Source organism: Lepus europaeus, chromosome 11 (genome assembly GCF_033115175.1).
Source record: "Lepus europaeus isolate LE1 chromosome 11, mLepTim1.pri, whole genome shotgun sequence".
Lineage (NCBI taxonomy): Eukaryota > Metazoa > Chordata > Mammalia > Lagomorpha > Leporidae > Lepus > Lepus europaeus.
The window spans coordinates 90,184,688-90,199,878 of record NC_084837.1 but is presented as its reverse complement, the minus strand read 5'-3'; the positions used below and the strand labels follow the sequence as shown (position 1 = coordinate 90,199,878).

The 15,191-nt window shown below is 59.2% G+C and overlaps 1 protein-coding gene across 1 annotated transcript in view; it reads left to right on the top strand.

Annotated features, from left to right (window-relative positions):
* The first annotated feature begins 9,348 nt into the window (after positions 1 to 9,348).
* The window catches only part of ITGA11 (integrin subunit alpha 11), a 106,531-nt gene continuing 100,688 nt past the window's right edge, over positions 9,349 to 15,191 (top strand). The window contains exon 1 of the mRNA XM_062206210.1: positions 9,349 to 9,452. Within this exon, the coding sequence (XP_062062194.1) occupies positions 9,401 to 9,452 (52 nt within the window). The 5' untranslated portion in view covers positions 9,349 to 9,400. The remainder of the gene's footprint in view (positions 9,453 to 15,191) is intronic.

The following is a 15,191-nucleotide window of genomic DNA, read 5'->3' as shown; positions in this document are numbered from 1 at the left end:
TGCCAAACCCTTTATGGACTGCACTCACTCGCTGGCGCGCAGCAACCCAGGAGACGGCATGGTCAGCAACACTGCAGCCGGGTCGCCCGAGGCCACCTCCAGGCCCCGCCGCGGCCGGCTGAGCGGCCCTGAGCCGGCCGGCGCTGGTCTCCTTTCTGCCTTGGTCTCGCATCTGACAAGCGAGAACGGCAGGGGAGGCAGCATCGCAGAGCCGTTGCAATCATCCCATGAGTACGACACAGGTCCAGTGCTTACAACCGTGCCTGGCACTTGGGAAGGGCCAGTCGAACTGGCTGCTTTATGGCCGCAGGCAGCAGGTCATCCAGTGGCTAAGGGACCAGGCTGGGTTCTGACCCAGCTAGGACCCCAGAACCCACACGTTTAACCAGTCTACTCCCTACCCCGCAGCCACAGAGGCAACTTCAGGTGTCAACAGCCATTGCAAAGCTCTCTCCACTCCCTTTGCAATCACCCTCCAGAAAATGCTTGATTTTTGGCCGTTGCTAAGGGGGTCGTTCTCAAGAGGCTTTAAGCCCAACACTTGCACCCACATTTTTCTCACTAAGGCTCAGCAGAGAAAAAAAATACTCACAGAAGCCTTTGTTAGCCAGACATCAGCTAAAACACCCACACGCCCTGTACGTTCTCCCATCACCGGCCACCGCCACTTGACCTCTGCCCCAAGCTGCAAATTGCTCGGGAGATGTTTATTTCTGGTACATGCACGAGGCTGTGTCATAGCTGGGGCAGTCTGCAGAGCCTCCCCCCAGCCAAGCAGAAAGTCTGGCTTCTGCAGAGGTAGGTGTCCCCAAAGCCGTCTCCAAGTGGGTACCTAGTTGGTGGCCAGCCCCGCCGGGAGGGCATCTGGTCCAGGGACAAGACCAGCCCCTCAGTCCCGTGAGAAGCGAAGGGTGAGGGAGGTAGCATCTGTTCTGTATTCCGGCCACTGAGCTTAGTGAGGCGGGCTGGGGGCGGAGCTTAGATAGCGGGCTTCCTTCCCCGGTCACACTGTCACGAACATCATTCCTGGTTTATCCTGCGCTGTGTTCTCACTTCTCTTCCATTTCGGCGATCAGCTATGCAACGTGGGATGTTCAGAAATCCCCACGCACCCTTCTATTGAGGATATCCACCCCAAGCGCTGGGCCCTACCCTCAGCTGAAAGGGGCAACGGGTCACGTGACCCTGCAGCACCCTCACCACCGCTCTTCTGAGGGTCTGCTTTCTCCCCCCGGGCCCTCCGGCTTCCTGGGTGGGTGTTTGGCGCAGTGGCTAACATGTCACTTAGGTTGCCCGTATCCCATGTTGGAGGGTCTGGGTTCGAGTCCTGGCTCCACCACCCACAATTCCAGCTTCCTGTGGATCCCTTTGGAGGCAGCAGTAATGGCTCAAATAGTTGAGTCCTTGCCACCCACATGGGGCACACGGATTGAGTTCCTGGCTCTGGGCAATTAAGGAGTAAACCAGTGGATTCCCTTCACACTCTCTCCCTCCCTACCCCCACCTCCCCACCTTTTAAATAAGTTAGTCCTAGGAGGTTGGCACTGTGGCATAGAAGGTTAAGCCACCACCTGTGGCACGGCATCCCATATGGGTGCCAGTTCAAGCCCTAGCTGCTCCACTTCTGATCCAGCTCCCTGTTATGGCCTGGGAAAGTGGTAGAAGATGGCCCAAGGCTTGGGCTCCTGCACCCAAGTGGGAGACCTGGAGGAAGCTCCTGGCTCCTGGCTTCACCCTGGCTCAGCCCTGGCCATTGCAGCCATTTGGAGAGTGAACCAGCAAATGGAAGATCTCTCTCTCTCTCTCTCTTCCTCTCTCTCTCTCTCTCTCTTTCGCTATCGCTCCTGCTCTCACTCTCTCTGTAACTCAGCCTTTCAAATAAATAAATAAACCCTTTAAAAAAAAAAAGTCCTCCTGTGTTTAAGGACCTTGAGGAAGAAAAGGAGATAATATAGCTACAAGTTCACATGGCAGGTGATATTAGTGTGATAGGTTAATACACTTTCCAACGGGGATTTTCTTGTTAAAAGAAGGTTCCCAGAGCCACACATTTCAACAGCTGGATCCAGGCGTCCTAGACTGCCCAGGTGCACGGCCGGATGTGCGCCAGTCTGGAGGCAGTATGATTAGACTGGCTTGGAGTCACCATCAGCCTAGCAGCCACCTCCTGGGTTCCAATCTGCTACTTTGTAGCTCTGACACTTGGAACAACTTGCTTTGCTTCTGCCTACCACCTGCCCTGGAAGGAGACTGTGTGACAAGAGGACATAAGCCTAAGTATTTTGGGTGGGGGGTGAGGGGAGTGATCCCAAGAAGCAGTTCCAAGGCGAGGCAGTAGCGAGCAGGACAGCACCATGGGCTGCCCAGTGCAGTAGCCTGGGAAGTGGCCCTCGGAGACAGCGCCCATCAATTCTCCAGCACTCCCGGCCTGCTCCGGGGGCAGAGGACAGCGCAGGCTGGCAGCTGGAGGCCGCGGCGTCAACATTCACATGGTGGTATTGGCAGGGACTGCAGCACCACCCACTGGGTGCCTGTACAAAAGGCCTGCGGGGGACCCTGGGTGTGGCTGAGCAGTGCGCTCAGCATGGAGCCTCATCCATGCTCAGGGCTTGCTCAACAACTGAGCCCAGGCACACAGGGCCTGCAGGAGTCGGCAGGGCATGGATGTGACCCCGGGGGGCAACAGGGGGTGGGGCGAGCTCCCACCAGAGCCGGGGTTGGGGGTGGGGAGAAGGAGACGGCCTCTGTAAAGAAGCTCATGAAACACCTGTGTAAGGTGAGTGGTATCTTGGGAAAGTGTGTAGGGGCGACTGGGAGATGAAGGGACTGCTGGTCTGCCGGAGAGCCTGACCGATACACCTGTCCCTCGCAGGCGTGGCCCTGCCCTGTTCTTACCTCTCTGTCCCCCACCCCAGCTGCTCTCTGTGCTCTGTGCACAGCTCGAACCCTCGCTCTTGTGCACAGACAGCAGTCCAGGCGCAGGCGCCTCCACCCCGCATGCCCATTTTCCTCCGAAGAACTCCTACTCCTGCTTGCAAGGCCCGCTCAGGTGGGACCCCCGGCTGGACCGCCAAGAAGATGAAAGAAAATGACGGAAGGTGAGCGCTGAGCTCGCCAAGTGGCCAAAGGATGGGATCACTGTGTTGTTTCAGCTTTAGCTGAGAGACAGAGGCACAGACAGATAGACATGGAGAGAGATATCCCACCCACAGGTTCACTCCCCAGATGCCCACAGGACAGCCAGGGCTGGGCTGGAGCTGGAGCTGCAAACCACGAATTCAACCCAGGTCTTCCTTGGGGGGAGTGGGCGTAGGAGACCCAACGACTGGAGCCACCACGGCTGCCTCTCTGGCTCCGCATTAGCTGGAGCTAGAGCTGGTCCTTGAACCCTGGACCTCTGATATGGGACGTGGGCATCTTCAGGCCGGGTCAAGCACCCACCCCTCGGGAAACTGGTTTGCTTATGGTCCTACACACCTGCCTCCTCTCCTTGACCTTGCTCGGGGTCATGACCCTGCGGGCTGAGCATCCGGGGCTGGGCGGGGGCAGGGCACTGCTGCTCCTGTGCACACTGTGTCCTGGCCGTCACTGACGTCTCAGCCCAGCCCGGGGCCGGGGCAGGAAGTCCAGAAGAGGCCCCGAGCAGCGCTGAGGATTGGAGGAGAGGAGGCGGGAGGCCGGTGGAGGCCGGAACGAGGCTCAGGTGAAGGCAGCCTGCCATGCTGAGGTCGTTGATGTGATGTTTGCTTCTGATGCGGCTCCTACAGGCTGGCCCAGGGCCAAGGGTTCAGCCCACCCAAGCCCCGGCAGAAATGACCTCTCAGCAAGGCCGTGGGGGCCACCTGCCCTGCGGACTAGAAGGTGCTCCGCCTCCCCCCATCCCCTGGGACACCACTCGTCTCTGAAGGGTGGCTGCCCTCTGAGTGCTGCATGTCCGCGGGTGCTCTGGCCCTCCCATTGCCTTTGATGTCTTTACTGCGAATGCTGGACATACTTGTGGCCAGAGAGACGGGGTCACAAAATAACTTCCCTGGATTCCGTATAGGTTGTGTACAGGGCTTGATCCTAAGCGAAATGCCACTGACCCTCAGTAGGGGGAGTAAGACAGGGGCTGGGGCACAGGAGGGGGAGTGTGGTGTCCGAGGGTGTCCAGCGGACTGGGAGGAGAAAGTGGCGGGGGCGAGGCACGGGGCTGGGGAACGCACACTCTTCCCTGAGCCCCCTTCCCTGTGTTGCTGTGACAGCAGACCCTGGGGAAGCGCTCTCAGCCCACGTGTGCGTGACAAACGCAATCGCCTCCCGCCACCCAGATCGCAGGCGCAGAGTGACAGCGCGGCGCTCAACCAGCCCAGAAAAGCCACCTTGCAGCTTTCCTTCCTACTTCTTTCTTTGGCTTTGGAATTTGTTACAACATTTTTATTGGTGTAAGACGTGACTTCTCAGTAACTCTTTGTTTATCTCAAAAATAAATGAGAGAGAGAGACAGAGAGAGTGCACACGCTTGAATTTCCTAAACGCAAATCAGCCGACAGCACAAGGAGGAGGCCAGCTCCCCTGTGGGGTGGGGGGCGTGGGCCAGGAAGGCGCTGGGAAGGCAGGCAGTGCCTCAAGGTGGAGACCCCACACTGGGATGGGAAGCCACTGTGTAGCAGGCACCTGGGAGCAGAGGAGAGAGGGAGGGAGGAAGCGAGCTCTCCCGAGGGCGGGATGGACAGGGTGCTTTCGTGACAGAGAGGAGCGCACGTGGAGAAAGAGCAGTTGGAGAAGGTGGGGCCGAGGCTCAAAGGCAGAGCCAGGGGGGGCTGCCTGCCCGACTGGCCACAGATTGTCTCGATTTTGACACGGAAAGCCCAGCATCCTGGGAAACCCTCAGTGCCCCGCACACCAGGGCGGCGGCTCACGGGTCACAGAGGCAAGAAATGCCCGAGGAGCCACCCGCTGGCTGACTGCTCCTGCAGCCTGGCCTGAACCGCCTGCCCCTCCCATCCAGCTGGGGTGTGATGGCAAGTTGTGAGCCTGGATGGCAGCCCGAGTCTGCCAAGGTAGGTGGCAGGGCGCGGGGGGGCAAAGCTGGTGCTGCTCGGAGCCTCGACTCTCGGAGTGGACGCGGCAGCTGTGGCTTTGCCTGCCCAGCAGCCTTTTCCAGTCTCTGTTTCTGGCTCCTCCAGGCCAGTCCTCTCCTGCAATATGTGGTCTTGGTGGGGCTGTCACCCATAATGCCCTTCTCTTCCCTGCCCCTCGGGGCTGGGCGTGTGTCCCAAATGGGGCCGATTATAATGCCATAGCCTCCAGACACTATGATTTGCTCAGGGGTGGGCCTGCACTAAAGCTTGGGACTTCTCTGCTGGATCTGGGAGGGACGTCTGCCTGTCTCCTCCTAGAATCTGTCAAGAGTGAGCTGGCTGGCTCTCTGGACGGAGCGGTCCTGTGTGCTACAGGACGCAAAATGAAAGGGGGACAGACGCAGCAGGAACATTCATTGGAGATGCTTGATCCAGCCGTACCTGCAGCTAGCATGCCTTTGTACCTCCTGGTAGCATGAACTTTTATACTTGCTGTTCTGCTCCAGCTAGTTCTGAGTCTGTTTCTTGCAACCAAGTGAATCCTCACCAATAGAATCTCTCTCTCTTTCTCTCTCTCTCTCTTCCCCCCCTTCTCCTCTCTCTTTCCATATATATAAATTCCTTGCAGAGCTACTGGCCGTTGTGAGTGTTCAATGAGATGATTCATGTGAAAGAATTTCCAAAAGAGTAAAACGTCCCATACATCAGTCATACACTGCAGGGGGACGCAAAACAGGACAGCAGCAATGGAAACCAGTTCTAGTGATTAAACAGAAACTTGACCGTGGGACTCGCTCCAGCTCCACGCCAGGTCAGGTCGTGTGGCACTTAAGGACAGAGGCGTGTTCTGAGAAGTGCTGGGTTGGGCGGTTTTGTTGTTGCAATGTGGAGTGCGCCCCCGAGAACCTACAGGGCGAGACTCACCTCACACCTAGGCCCCGTGGGATCACCATCAAGGACGGAAATAGCGGGCTGTGGCACGTGACAGTACGGATGAGGGTTCTTCAGAAAGTTCGTGGAAAATTGAACACTAAAGGATAAGGTTGTTTTTGGTAGAAAACAATTTTAAAGCCATAGACAGCTTTTTCCCCATATGAATTTTCTATAAACTTTTGGAAAATATTTCATAGGCAAAGATGTCAATATAATATATATATATATAAAGATGTATTGATTTATTTGAAAGGCAGAGTTACAGAGAGAGACACATTTTCCAACCACTGGCTCCCTCCCCAAAGGGCTACAATAGCCAGGGCTGTGCCTGGCTGAAGCCCAGAGCCTGGAACTCCATCTGGGTCTCCTCCATGGGTGGCAGGGGCCACCCAAGCACTTGGGCCATCTTCTGCTGCATTCCCAGGCACATTGGGAGGGAGCTGGATCAGAAGTGGAGCAGCCAGCAGTCCAACTAGCACTCACGGGACGCCAGCGTGGGCAGGAACAGGCGGTAGCTCAATCCACTGGGTCACAATGCTGGCCCTGACATCACCAAGTTGACTTCAACAAGTTCAGGGGAAATAGAATGAAAATTTTTGTTGAAGTCCCCTCGCACCTACCCAAGAGGATTGAAAACCGAAGTTCACACGAACACTTGCACGCACATGTTGAAAGCAGCATTATTCATGACGGCCCAAGAGGAAGCATCCAGGCAGGCAGCCCCTGGCGAGCGCCAAGCGTGCGGCACAGCCAGTGTGGGGACGTGTACTCAGTCACAGAGAGGAGGGAGATGCTGACAGTGCGACTGTGTGCTGAACCCTGGAAACCTTACGCAGACCCCAAGGCCACAGATGGTGTGATTCCATCTCCATGAGGTGTCCCGGGGCAGGCAGATGAACACAGACGGGAAGTCGAATGGTGGCTGAAGGATCGGGGAGGGGCCGCCCATGGTTAGAGCGCTTCTTTCGGAGTTGATGGAAATGTTGTGTAATCAGTGGTGACGGTTACACAACATCGTGCATGTACTAAAAATTGCTGAATTACATGGTGAACTTTATGGCATGTGAATTATATCTCAATAAAAACTTTAAAAGAGGTGAATAAAAAGACCATGTCCCTGTAAAGGACTACTACTATTAGTGCAAATGCCAGCCTCCAGGAGCCAGCAGCTGGCCCAAGCACCAGAGGGCCTGGGTTCGAGGCCGGGCTCTGGCTCCTGAGGGGCCGTGGTGATGGCTCCAGTCGCTGGGTCCCTGCCACCTACAAGGGAGACACAGATGGAGCTCCTGGCACCTGGGTACGGCCTGGCCATTTGGGGAATGAACCAGTGGGTGGGAGATTCTCTCTCTCTCTCTTTCAAATAAGTAAAATACATCTTTTTAAAAAAATCCAAACTTGCCTAAAGTCCTTCATCCAGTTCTCTGAGCTGTTCCAGCCTCGGAACTGAGATTGTGCGTTGGTCTCCCACCTGCTGAAATCATGTTTAACAATGATGAAAGAAGAAATGACGTGCAGGAAGTTCATGGCCAGGAAATTGTAAGTAAATGTATCCCCTTGAGCTTAGGTCTTGCTTCTCAGCTCCATCGCTGGCTCCCCTCTGCGGGCTTCTGCTGAGTGCCCTGCAGAGCCCGGGACACATAGGCACCTGTTGAAAGAACAAATGCGCTCCCACCTCTCCCCCACAAAAGCGCACACACTGAGAGCCGCAGCTCCCCGTGAGGACGAGGAAAGTTAACAAATGGAGGCCGTCAGCAGCACATGTCCACAAAGCCCATCACTGGGGCTTGGGGCGCCCACCAGCACACCCCGATCCCGCACAGGTGCTCCGGGTCAGGCTGAGGCACCTGGAGTCCGAGAACCACCAGAGAGAGCAGGAATTTGTGCGAGGCCGGAAGCAGGTTGCAGCCCATGAGACAGGTGCCATCAGGTAAGGGTGCTCTGGGTTCAAGGCACCCGGATGCAAACTGACTTGAAGAACGAAGAGGACCCCCTGACCCATCACCACAAGGTCCCGGGGATTCCCCTGCACGTGGTCTCCTCTGTCCGCCTCCTACCAAGGCCAGGTTCCCCGCTTCCCCACCCCAACCCCAACTCCCAGCCCGCAAGAGCCTGCCCCAGCCAGGGAGAGGAGGTGGGGGCCGGAGAGAAGGGGAGAACGCTGAGTCAGTTGTGGGCGAGTTGACACGTGCACTCTTGCTAGGGGCTCCTAGGAGAGCAAGCATGCTTATGCCCCAGCAAACCCCTGTCCTGTCCTTGTCACACCACCCTTTCTTCCACTGTGGCCTGGGATGGCACACGCATGCTGATGCATTTCAGCTGGAGCCACTGTGCACCCCTACACACACATACACACACACATGCTGGCACCCATATACACCCCCACACACATGCACACAAATACACACATGTGCACATATACATACACACATGCAATATACACACAAATATACAGGTGCGCATACATACATGCACACACTAAGGCCCCAGGGGTGGAACGGGCATCCCCAGTCTGCAGCCAAGGGGAAGAAGTGAAGATACCAAAGCTAACACAGGGGCCACCAGCAAGAGATACGAGCAGGACGCCCACTGCTGTGCTGACCCCACCGCAGGCCTTCCCAGCACCTGATTCACCCTCAGGGAGGCTGCCCAGCGGTCACCTCCTCCAGGAAGCCCTCTCAATCCCTATGCACCCACACACCACCGTCCATTCACCCACCTGGGGGCTAGGGGCAGGGTCCTCAGTTGTGCAGCCACCATTTGTCTACCCTGAAGGTGTTTTCAGTCTGGGCAGGGAGAGAGAAGCCAGTCACACGGGAGGAAGACGAAGATGCAAAGAAGAGCTTCCCAGGGCTGACAGAGAGCCGCACCCCGCTGGGGGACCTTGGGCGGCCTCAGGTGGTAAGTTCGGTGTGGCCTTGACAGTGCAAGGCCCGCGGTGCACAAAGGCCAGGGCTGTGGCAGAATGGACACGGCCAGCGGGTGTCCCCGGCTCACCTCGCTTTGGGACACTCTTTCCCCAGAGAAATAGGGTTCACATCTCCTCCCCAACAGACCCGGAGCTCCACGGTGACCAGCGAGGTGCTGTTCGCGGGAGCGGGCGGATCTCTGGGGTTTCCCGCTAGGGCGGACGCGGGGTCGGGGAGAAGCCGCGAGGCGGGAGGGGGCGTCGAGGCCGCCGCCCGCCGCCTGCCCAGGTGGCAGAGGGGCCGAGCCTGGACCGGTGCCAGGGCTCCAGTGGCGGCCGCGCCCCTCCCGCCGTCCGGGCCCTCCCACTTCCTCCGCCCGGGCCGCGGCTGTCAGGGAGCCCGGCACGCAGTGCAAGCTCGAGGCGCCGCGCCGAGGAGGCTGCCGCTCTGGCTCGTCGCCCCCCGCCGCCGCCGCGCCCCCGACACCCGCCGCCGGCCATGGACCTGCCCAGGAGCCTCGTGGTGGCCTGGGCGCTCAGCCTCTGGCCAGGTACGTGCCCCGATGCCCGTCCCCGGCGTTGTGGAGCCCTTGCCGGGCCCGCTGGGACTTGGGATCCCGCGCCGCGCCCCCCGGGGTGAGACCTTGGCTGCTCTATGGGACGCGCGCGTGTCCCCCGGGAACCGGCAGCAGCCTGGCGGCCCCGCCAGCTTCTGCACAAAGGAGTTGTGCGCCGGGGAGACTTAGGACGCGGACTTTGGGGGTGTTTGGGAAGAGTTGCAGAGGCTCGAATCGCGCAGCGCCGGGGGCTGCTGGCCCCACCGGGCGCCCGGGGTGCCTGCCAGGGCGGCGCTGGGCGTCCTGCGCTACCTCCCGGGAACGCGGAGGGCGCGCGGCCCCGGCTGGGGAAGCAGGCAGGACGCGCCGAGGGAGCCTTGGCCGCCTGTTTGCCTCCCGAAGTTTGGAGAGCCCAGCGCGGTGGCCCGGGAGGGCCGGGGAGGGGGACCGGGCGCCCAAGACTGCGAAAGTCCCTCTGGCCCGGGCCGGAGCGAAGCCCCGGTGCGAAATGGCAAGCCTTCGTCTGCCTGGCCGAGGGTCCCTGAAACCCGGGGTGGGCACCGGCATTGCCCACCCACCCAACCCGCGCCCGAATTAGGCGATTATTCCGTAATCGGTACCAAGCCGCTCTCGCCGAGACGCGTGCTGCCGCCTAATGCACTCCAGGTGTTGGGGCGCAGCGCGGACCCGGGGCCAGAGGGGCGAGAGGCAGGCCCGGGGCTGTCGGCACCGGGGTACCGGGGCCCAGGCCTCCGCACAACAGCCGGCGCCACGGGGGCGGTGGCCAGAGACTTGTTCCGAGGCCGGGCGAAAGCTCACGGGGCCCCTCCCAAGTGATCTGACAGGGGCCAGTGCCTGGGGGCTGGCCGAGTGTGGCGCCTGAGCTGGGCTCCCCCTCGGTGTGGACTCCAGGCTGGAGCTGGAGAGAGGCGAAGCCCAGGAGGAGACCCCCGTCCCAAGCCCATGGTTGCTCTCCCTGGCCCCCAGGCACAGTGGGAAGAGTGTGCCCTTCTGTTCTGCCTTCTGTAATTGATAAGGCTTAGGGCTGGTGGGGATCCGACCAGACCCCAAAATCACTGTGACTTTAAAGCGAACTGATGCATGGAGTCCCGGGGGGGGGTGGGGGAAGCGCCCCCGCGCCCAGCGACAGCAGCCGCTGCTGCCACCGGTGAGCCCCTTCCTGCTGCAGTTAGACGGGAGGGGGCACCACTGCGGGGACAGCTGCCCCCCAGCCACAAGGAGAAGGGTGCCCTTCCGTGTGGCTCCAGACTGGTGGCCCCACCAGAACCTGGGATGGAGCCGCCAGCTTGGGGTCTGGGAACTTCCAGAAGCTGAGAGCAAAGGCTTTGAAAGCAGAGTCCGCTTCCAATTCTGGCTCTGCTGCCTGCCGGGGGACTGTGCCACCCAGAGCCAGCTCTGCCGCCTCTCCCGTAGGTTTCCCGTGTGTGCAACGCAGACGGCGACTCAAATCCACACGCTGTCCCTGGGATGAAGCCAAGGGTCTGTAACAGAAGCCTCCCCCCACCCCGGGTTGGGGGGAGGGAGGCTTGGCACACAGGATGGTTCTCTCCATGGCTGGCAGTGGTGCTACCCTGGGGAGGGGGGTGGAGTGGGTGCAAGCCAGTGAAAGACCTCTGATGACACGGGAGTTGTGACTCAGAGTGCCCTGCATGTGGAGAAAACCACTCCGGAGTTATGTCTGGTCAGTTTGGGTTTTTGAAATATGGCATTCATTAAACATATCAATCCACACTGGAGCGACCAACATCTGCTTGCAAGGAGCTGGGGGGTGGGGCCCCGGCCCGCGGGTGCAGCCTGGGCCCTGCTGTAGCTGAGATCAAGGCAAGGCCAGGAACGCACGGCACAGTGAGCCCCAGGACTGAGCCAGCAAATAAGTTCAGCCTCAGCTGGATAAGCAAGGGAGGCTTCCTGGAGGAAGAGACGTAATTTGGACTGGGCACTGAAAGAGTGTGTGTGGAGTGTGTGGACGGGATTTAAAGTGAGACTGTGCCTATTTTAGCATGGCAGTTCCTGCAATGATTAAAGAACCAGGACGTGGGTATTTTAAAGCCACAAAGGCGACTCTGGTCAATACGGGCTCTGGCAATTGGAAAGGTCTCAGGGTTATGGGGGCCATTCCCCGGCTCCAGGGCAGGATCCGTGTGGCTCTCTCATCCGTGCAGCAGGTGGTTGGATTCAGTGTGAGGATTAGGAGGAAGCTTGCTTTCCGGTAACAGCACAGTCTGGCTGGACGGGCAGCTGTCAGAGGCCAGCGCGGGCCTGCACCTTGCTGGGCAGGGCTCCTGCTGCAGGCTGCACAGGGCAGTGGTGGGGACGCGACTCTGAAGAAAGCCTTAAAAAAAAAAAATGAAGGAAATAACTCCGAAGACTTTCACAGCTGCTGTTCAGAGAAAGTAGCCTCAGGGGCCAGAACGTCCCAGCCGCTGCCTCTGTAGTAACACAGTCTTTCCTGAACACCTGCTGTCTGCCAGGCCCCGCTGCCTGGGGCTGACCCGGGCTCTGCCCAGCAGGGCTCTGTGCCCTGGGTGAGTCACGGTCAGGCTCTATGCCTCAGTTTCTTGGTCTACAAAGTATATAGCTTCAGAGCTCCAGACAGGTTTGATCAGCGCTTCAGGTTGTCTTTTTCTCCGTTGTCATTGTCATCATCATCAAGGGGGTGACAATTCTGTGAGGATCTAAGGATCACAGAGATATGACCTTTTTTTAAAGATTTATTTTATTTATTTAAAAGGTAGAGTTACACAGAGAGAGAAAGAGAGGTCTTCCATCCACTGGTTCACTCCCCAATGAGCCTCAATGGCCGGAGCTGTGCCAATCCAAAGCCAGGAGCCAGGAGCTTCCTCCGGGTCTCCCACACGGGTGCAGGGGCCCAAGGACTTGAGCCATCTTCTACTGCTTTCCCAGGCCACAGCAGGGAGCTGGATCAGAAGTAGAGCAGCTGGGACTAGAACCGGCGCCCACATGGGATGCCGGCACTGCAGGAGGCAGCTTTACCTGCTACGCCACAGCCCCAGCCCCAGAGATATGACTTTCAAGCACAGATCTCTGAGACAAAGCCAGCAGAAGTGTGATGGAGGCACGGAGGACGCCCCTCACTGAAGGCTCTCTTGGCTCCTCCCACTCACTCCCTACCCCCACCCCACCCCCAAGACCAGGTCCGAAGATTTTGGTGGCCAAGTCGCGGTGAAGTCCGCGCGATCTCAGTGTGGGTGTTTGTGGTGTTGCAGAGCTTGCAGAGCTGGGGGGGGGGGGGGGGGACTATGCCCTTCAGCCTGGCCCTGGGGTGTCCTTGTGGGTGGAGAGGTCCCAGTCAGTAAGAAGGTCAGTCCGTGGATGTGTAGACTACACAGGGCAGCGTGGGAAAGGATGGAGGCTGTCCCTGTGTCTCTCCATCGCCCACCCTGCTGGGCGCTCCTCAACCCAGCCGCTGTCAGCTGAGGAGCCTGTGGCGCCCTGCGCAGCACATGCAGCCTTGGGGGGCCTCGCCCCCTCTCTGCATTCTCACCCCACCCCACCCCCAGCCCTCAGTGGGCCGCCCCCTCCTGCACGGTTTCCCTAGCCCAGCCACACGGCCTCTCATTGCGATCTAGCCCTCCCTCGGTGCTTAGGAGAAAATCATGTCCCGAGTTGGCCTGGCTCAGCTTTCGCTAATGGAAGGGGCTGGGAGCAGAGAGCTGAATCGGAAGAGGAGCAGCTGGGACTAGAACCAGCGCCCATATGGGATGCCGGTGCTTCAGGCCAGAGAGTTAACCCGCTGCACCACAGCACCGGCCCGGGGCTGGGGGAATTTGAAAACCTTTTTGTTCCTCTCCATAGCACCTGGTTTGGGTGGCCTCGTCTCAGTAGAGAATCGAAGATCTTTCTCTGGGACCGACCTCTTTGCAGAAAGAGGAAGCAGCCTCAGCACCTCCCCCACCTCTGCCTCCGAGCCGGGAAACCACGCCCCTGCTGCTCTGTATCACTTAATACTCCATCTCCCTCCCCACCTCCCACACCAAGGTCGCCACCAAGGATTCCTGGCTGTCTAAACCCCACGGGCTCTCCATGCAAAAGGTGTACTACGGAAAAACCCTGATGCATTTCACATTTCTGCACCAAAATAAGCTTATCTTTTCATTTCACTTTTCCATGAACTTTTTAAAAAAGGTTTATTTATGTATTTAAAAGGCAGAGGTAGAAGGGGAGAGAGAGGTCTTCCATCCACGGGTTCACTCCCCAAATGGCCCCAACGGCCAGAGCTGGGCCAGGCTGAAAGCAGGAGCTTCTTCCAGGTCTCCCACGTGGGTGCAGGGGCCCAAGCACTTGGACCATCCTCTGCTGCTTTCCCAGGTGCATTAGCAGGGGGCTGGATCGAAAGTGGAGCAGCCGGGTCTCGAACCTGAGCTCATATGGGACACAGGTGCTGTTGGCAAAGGCTTAACCTTCTACGCCATGGCGCCAGCCCCCCCCCCCCCCATGAACGTGTTGAAGCCCCCTAGGATTTCCCCTCAAAGCCCATAGTGAGTTCCAAAGTCACACACCCGCAGCCTGGGGCACGTGCCATGGGGAGCTGCTGGCCCAGGAGGGGCCACTCCACCCAAGCATGTGAACCCCATCTGTGCGAAATCTGTGCTGGGTGCTCAGAGGTTTGAAACAGAGGCGAAAGGGCGAGAGAGAGACTGCAGTAGGTCAGCTTATAAACCAAAAGTATATGAGGCTGCAAATTCCCGCGGAGGGTAACCATCCGGGTACCTGGCACCCAGGCCACAGGCGTGTGGAGTCCACCGGGAGGGGGCGTCAGCGTGGCCAATCCCCTCCCCGCCTCCTCACTTCTTCCTTCACCGGAGTGCAGCCGGGCTTGGGGGCGGAGCCAGGTCGCCTTCATTCAAACCTTTGTTACCTGGGCGATCCAGTATAAGCGCCCCAGGCTCTGTCTTCCTCTGCTGTGAAATGGGTAGACTAAGCACGGCACCAGCCAATGTTGCAGGTGAATGATACATGCGTGATGCATGCGTGTCAGGTGCTCAGAACAGCGCCTCGCGCCCGGAAGTCATCGGGTCCCCTCTGGCCTCGCTGCAGCCGCCTGAGGTCGCGATGGCCAGGCCCACGTCGTCCAAGCGCCAGGCCGCAGACTGAGGATCAGGCTTTGGCTGAGCCCACGGATGCTCTCCTAGGACGTGGGCCTTGAAGGTACAGAAGAGGCGCTGGCATGAGGAGGGGGAAAGCGGTCACTCCAGGCCTCCCAGCTTCCTCCACGGGAGATCTGGCTGGGAGAGGAGAGGGGCTGCTCATGGCACCCCAGCTCAGGACAGCCTCTCCCCCTCGCTTGCAGCCTCCGCTGCCCGCCAGCCAAGGGCCCTGGCACCCCTGCCCTAGCGCCCAGTCACTCTGGCTGCCCCAGGGCTCCCATGCAGCCCATCCCCCCGGGTCCGCGCCGGACAGAGCTCTCCTCCCAGCCCTGCGTGCCCCCATTCCCGCAACCCAAACCCGCTCTGAGCTCCCGGCCGAACTGCAGGGATGACTGGTGACGGGGGCTGGCTCTTTAACTGGACCCTGCCTTTAACTTTGAGTAAAGGGCTCAGGGGGGACCCCCGAGCAAGTGGCTCTGGCAGGGACACCTGCCCGGCCTGGATCGCTCCGGCGATGGCAGGCGCACCCTTGCCCAGCCCTTGGTGATGATGGACAGCCTCGGCCTCCAATGGGGAAGAACCCAGCCCGTGGCTTGGACCCGGC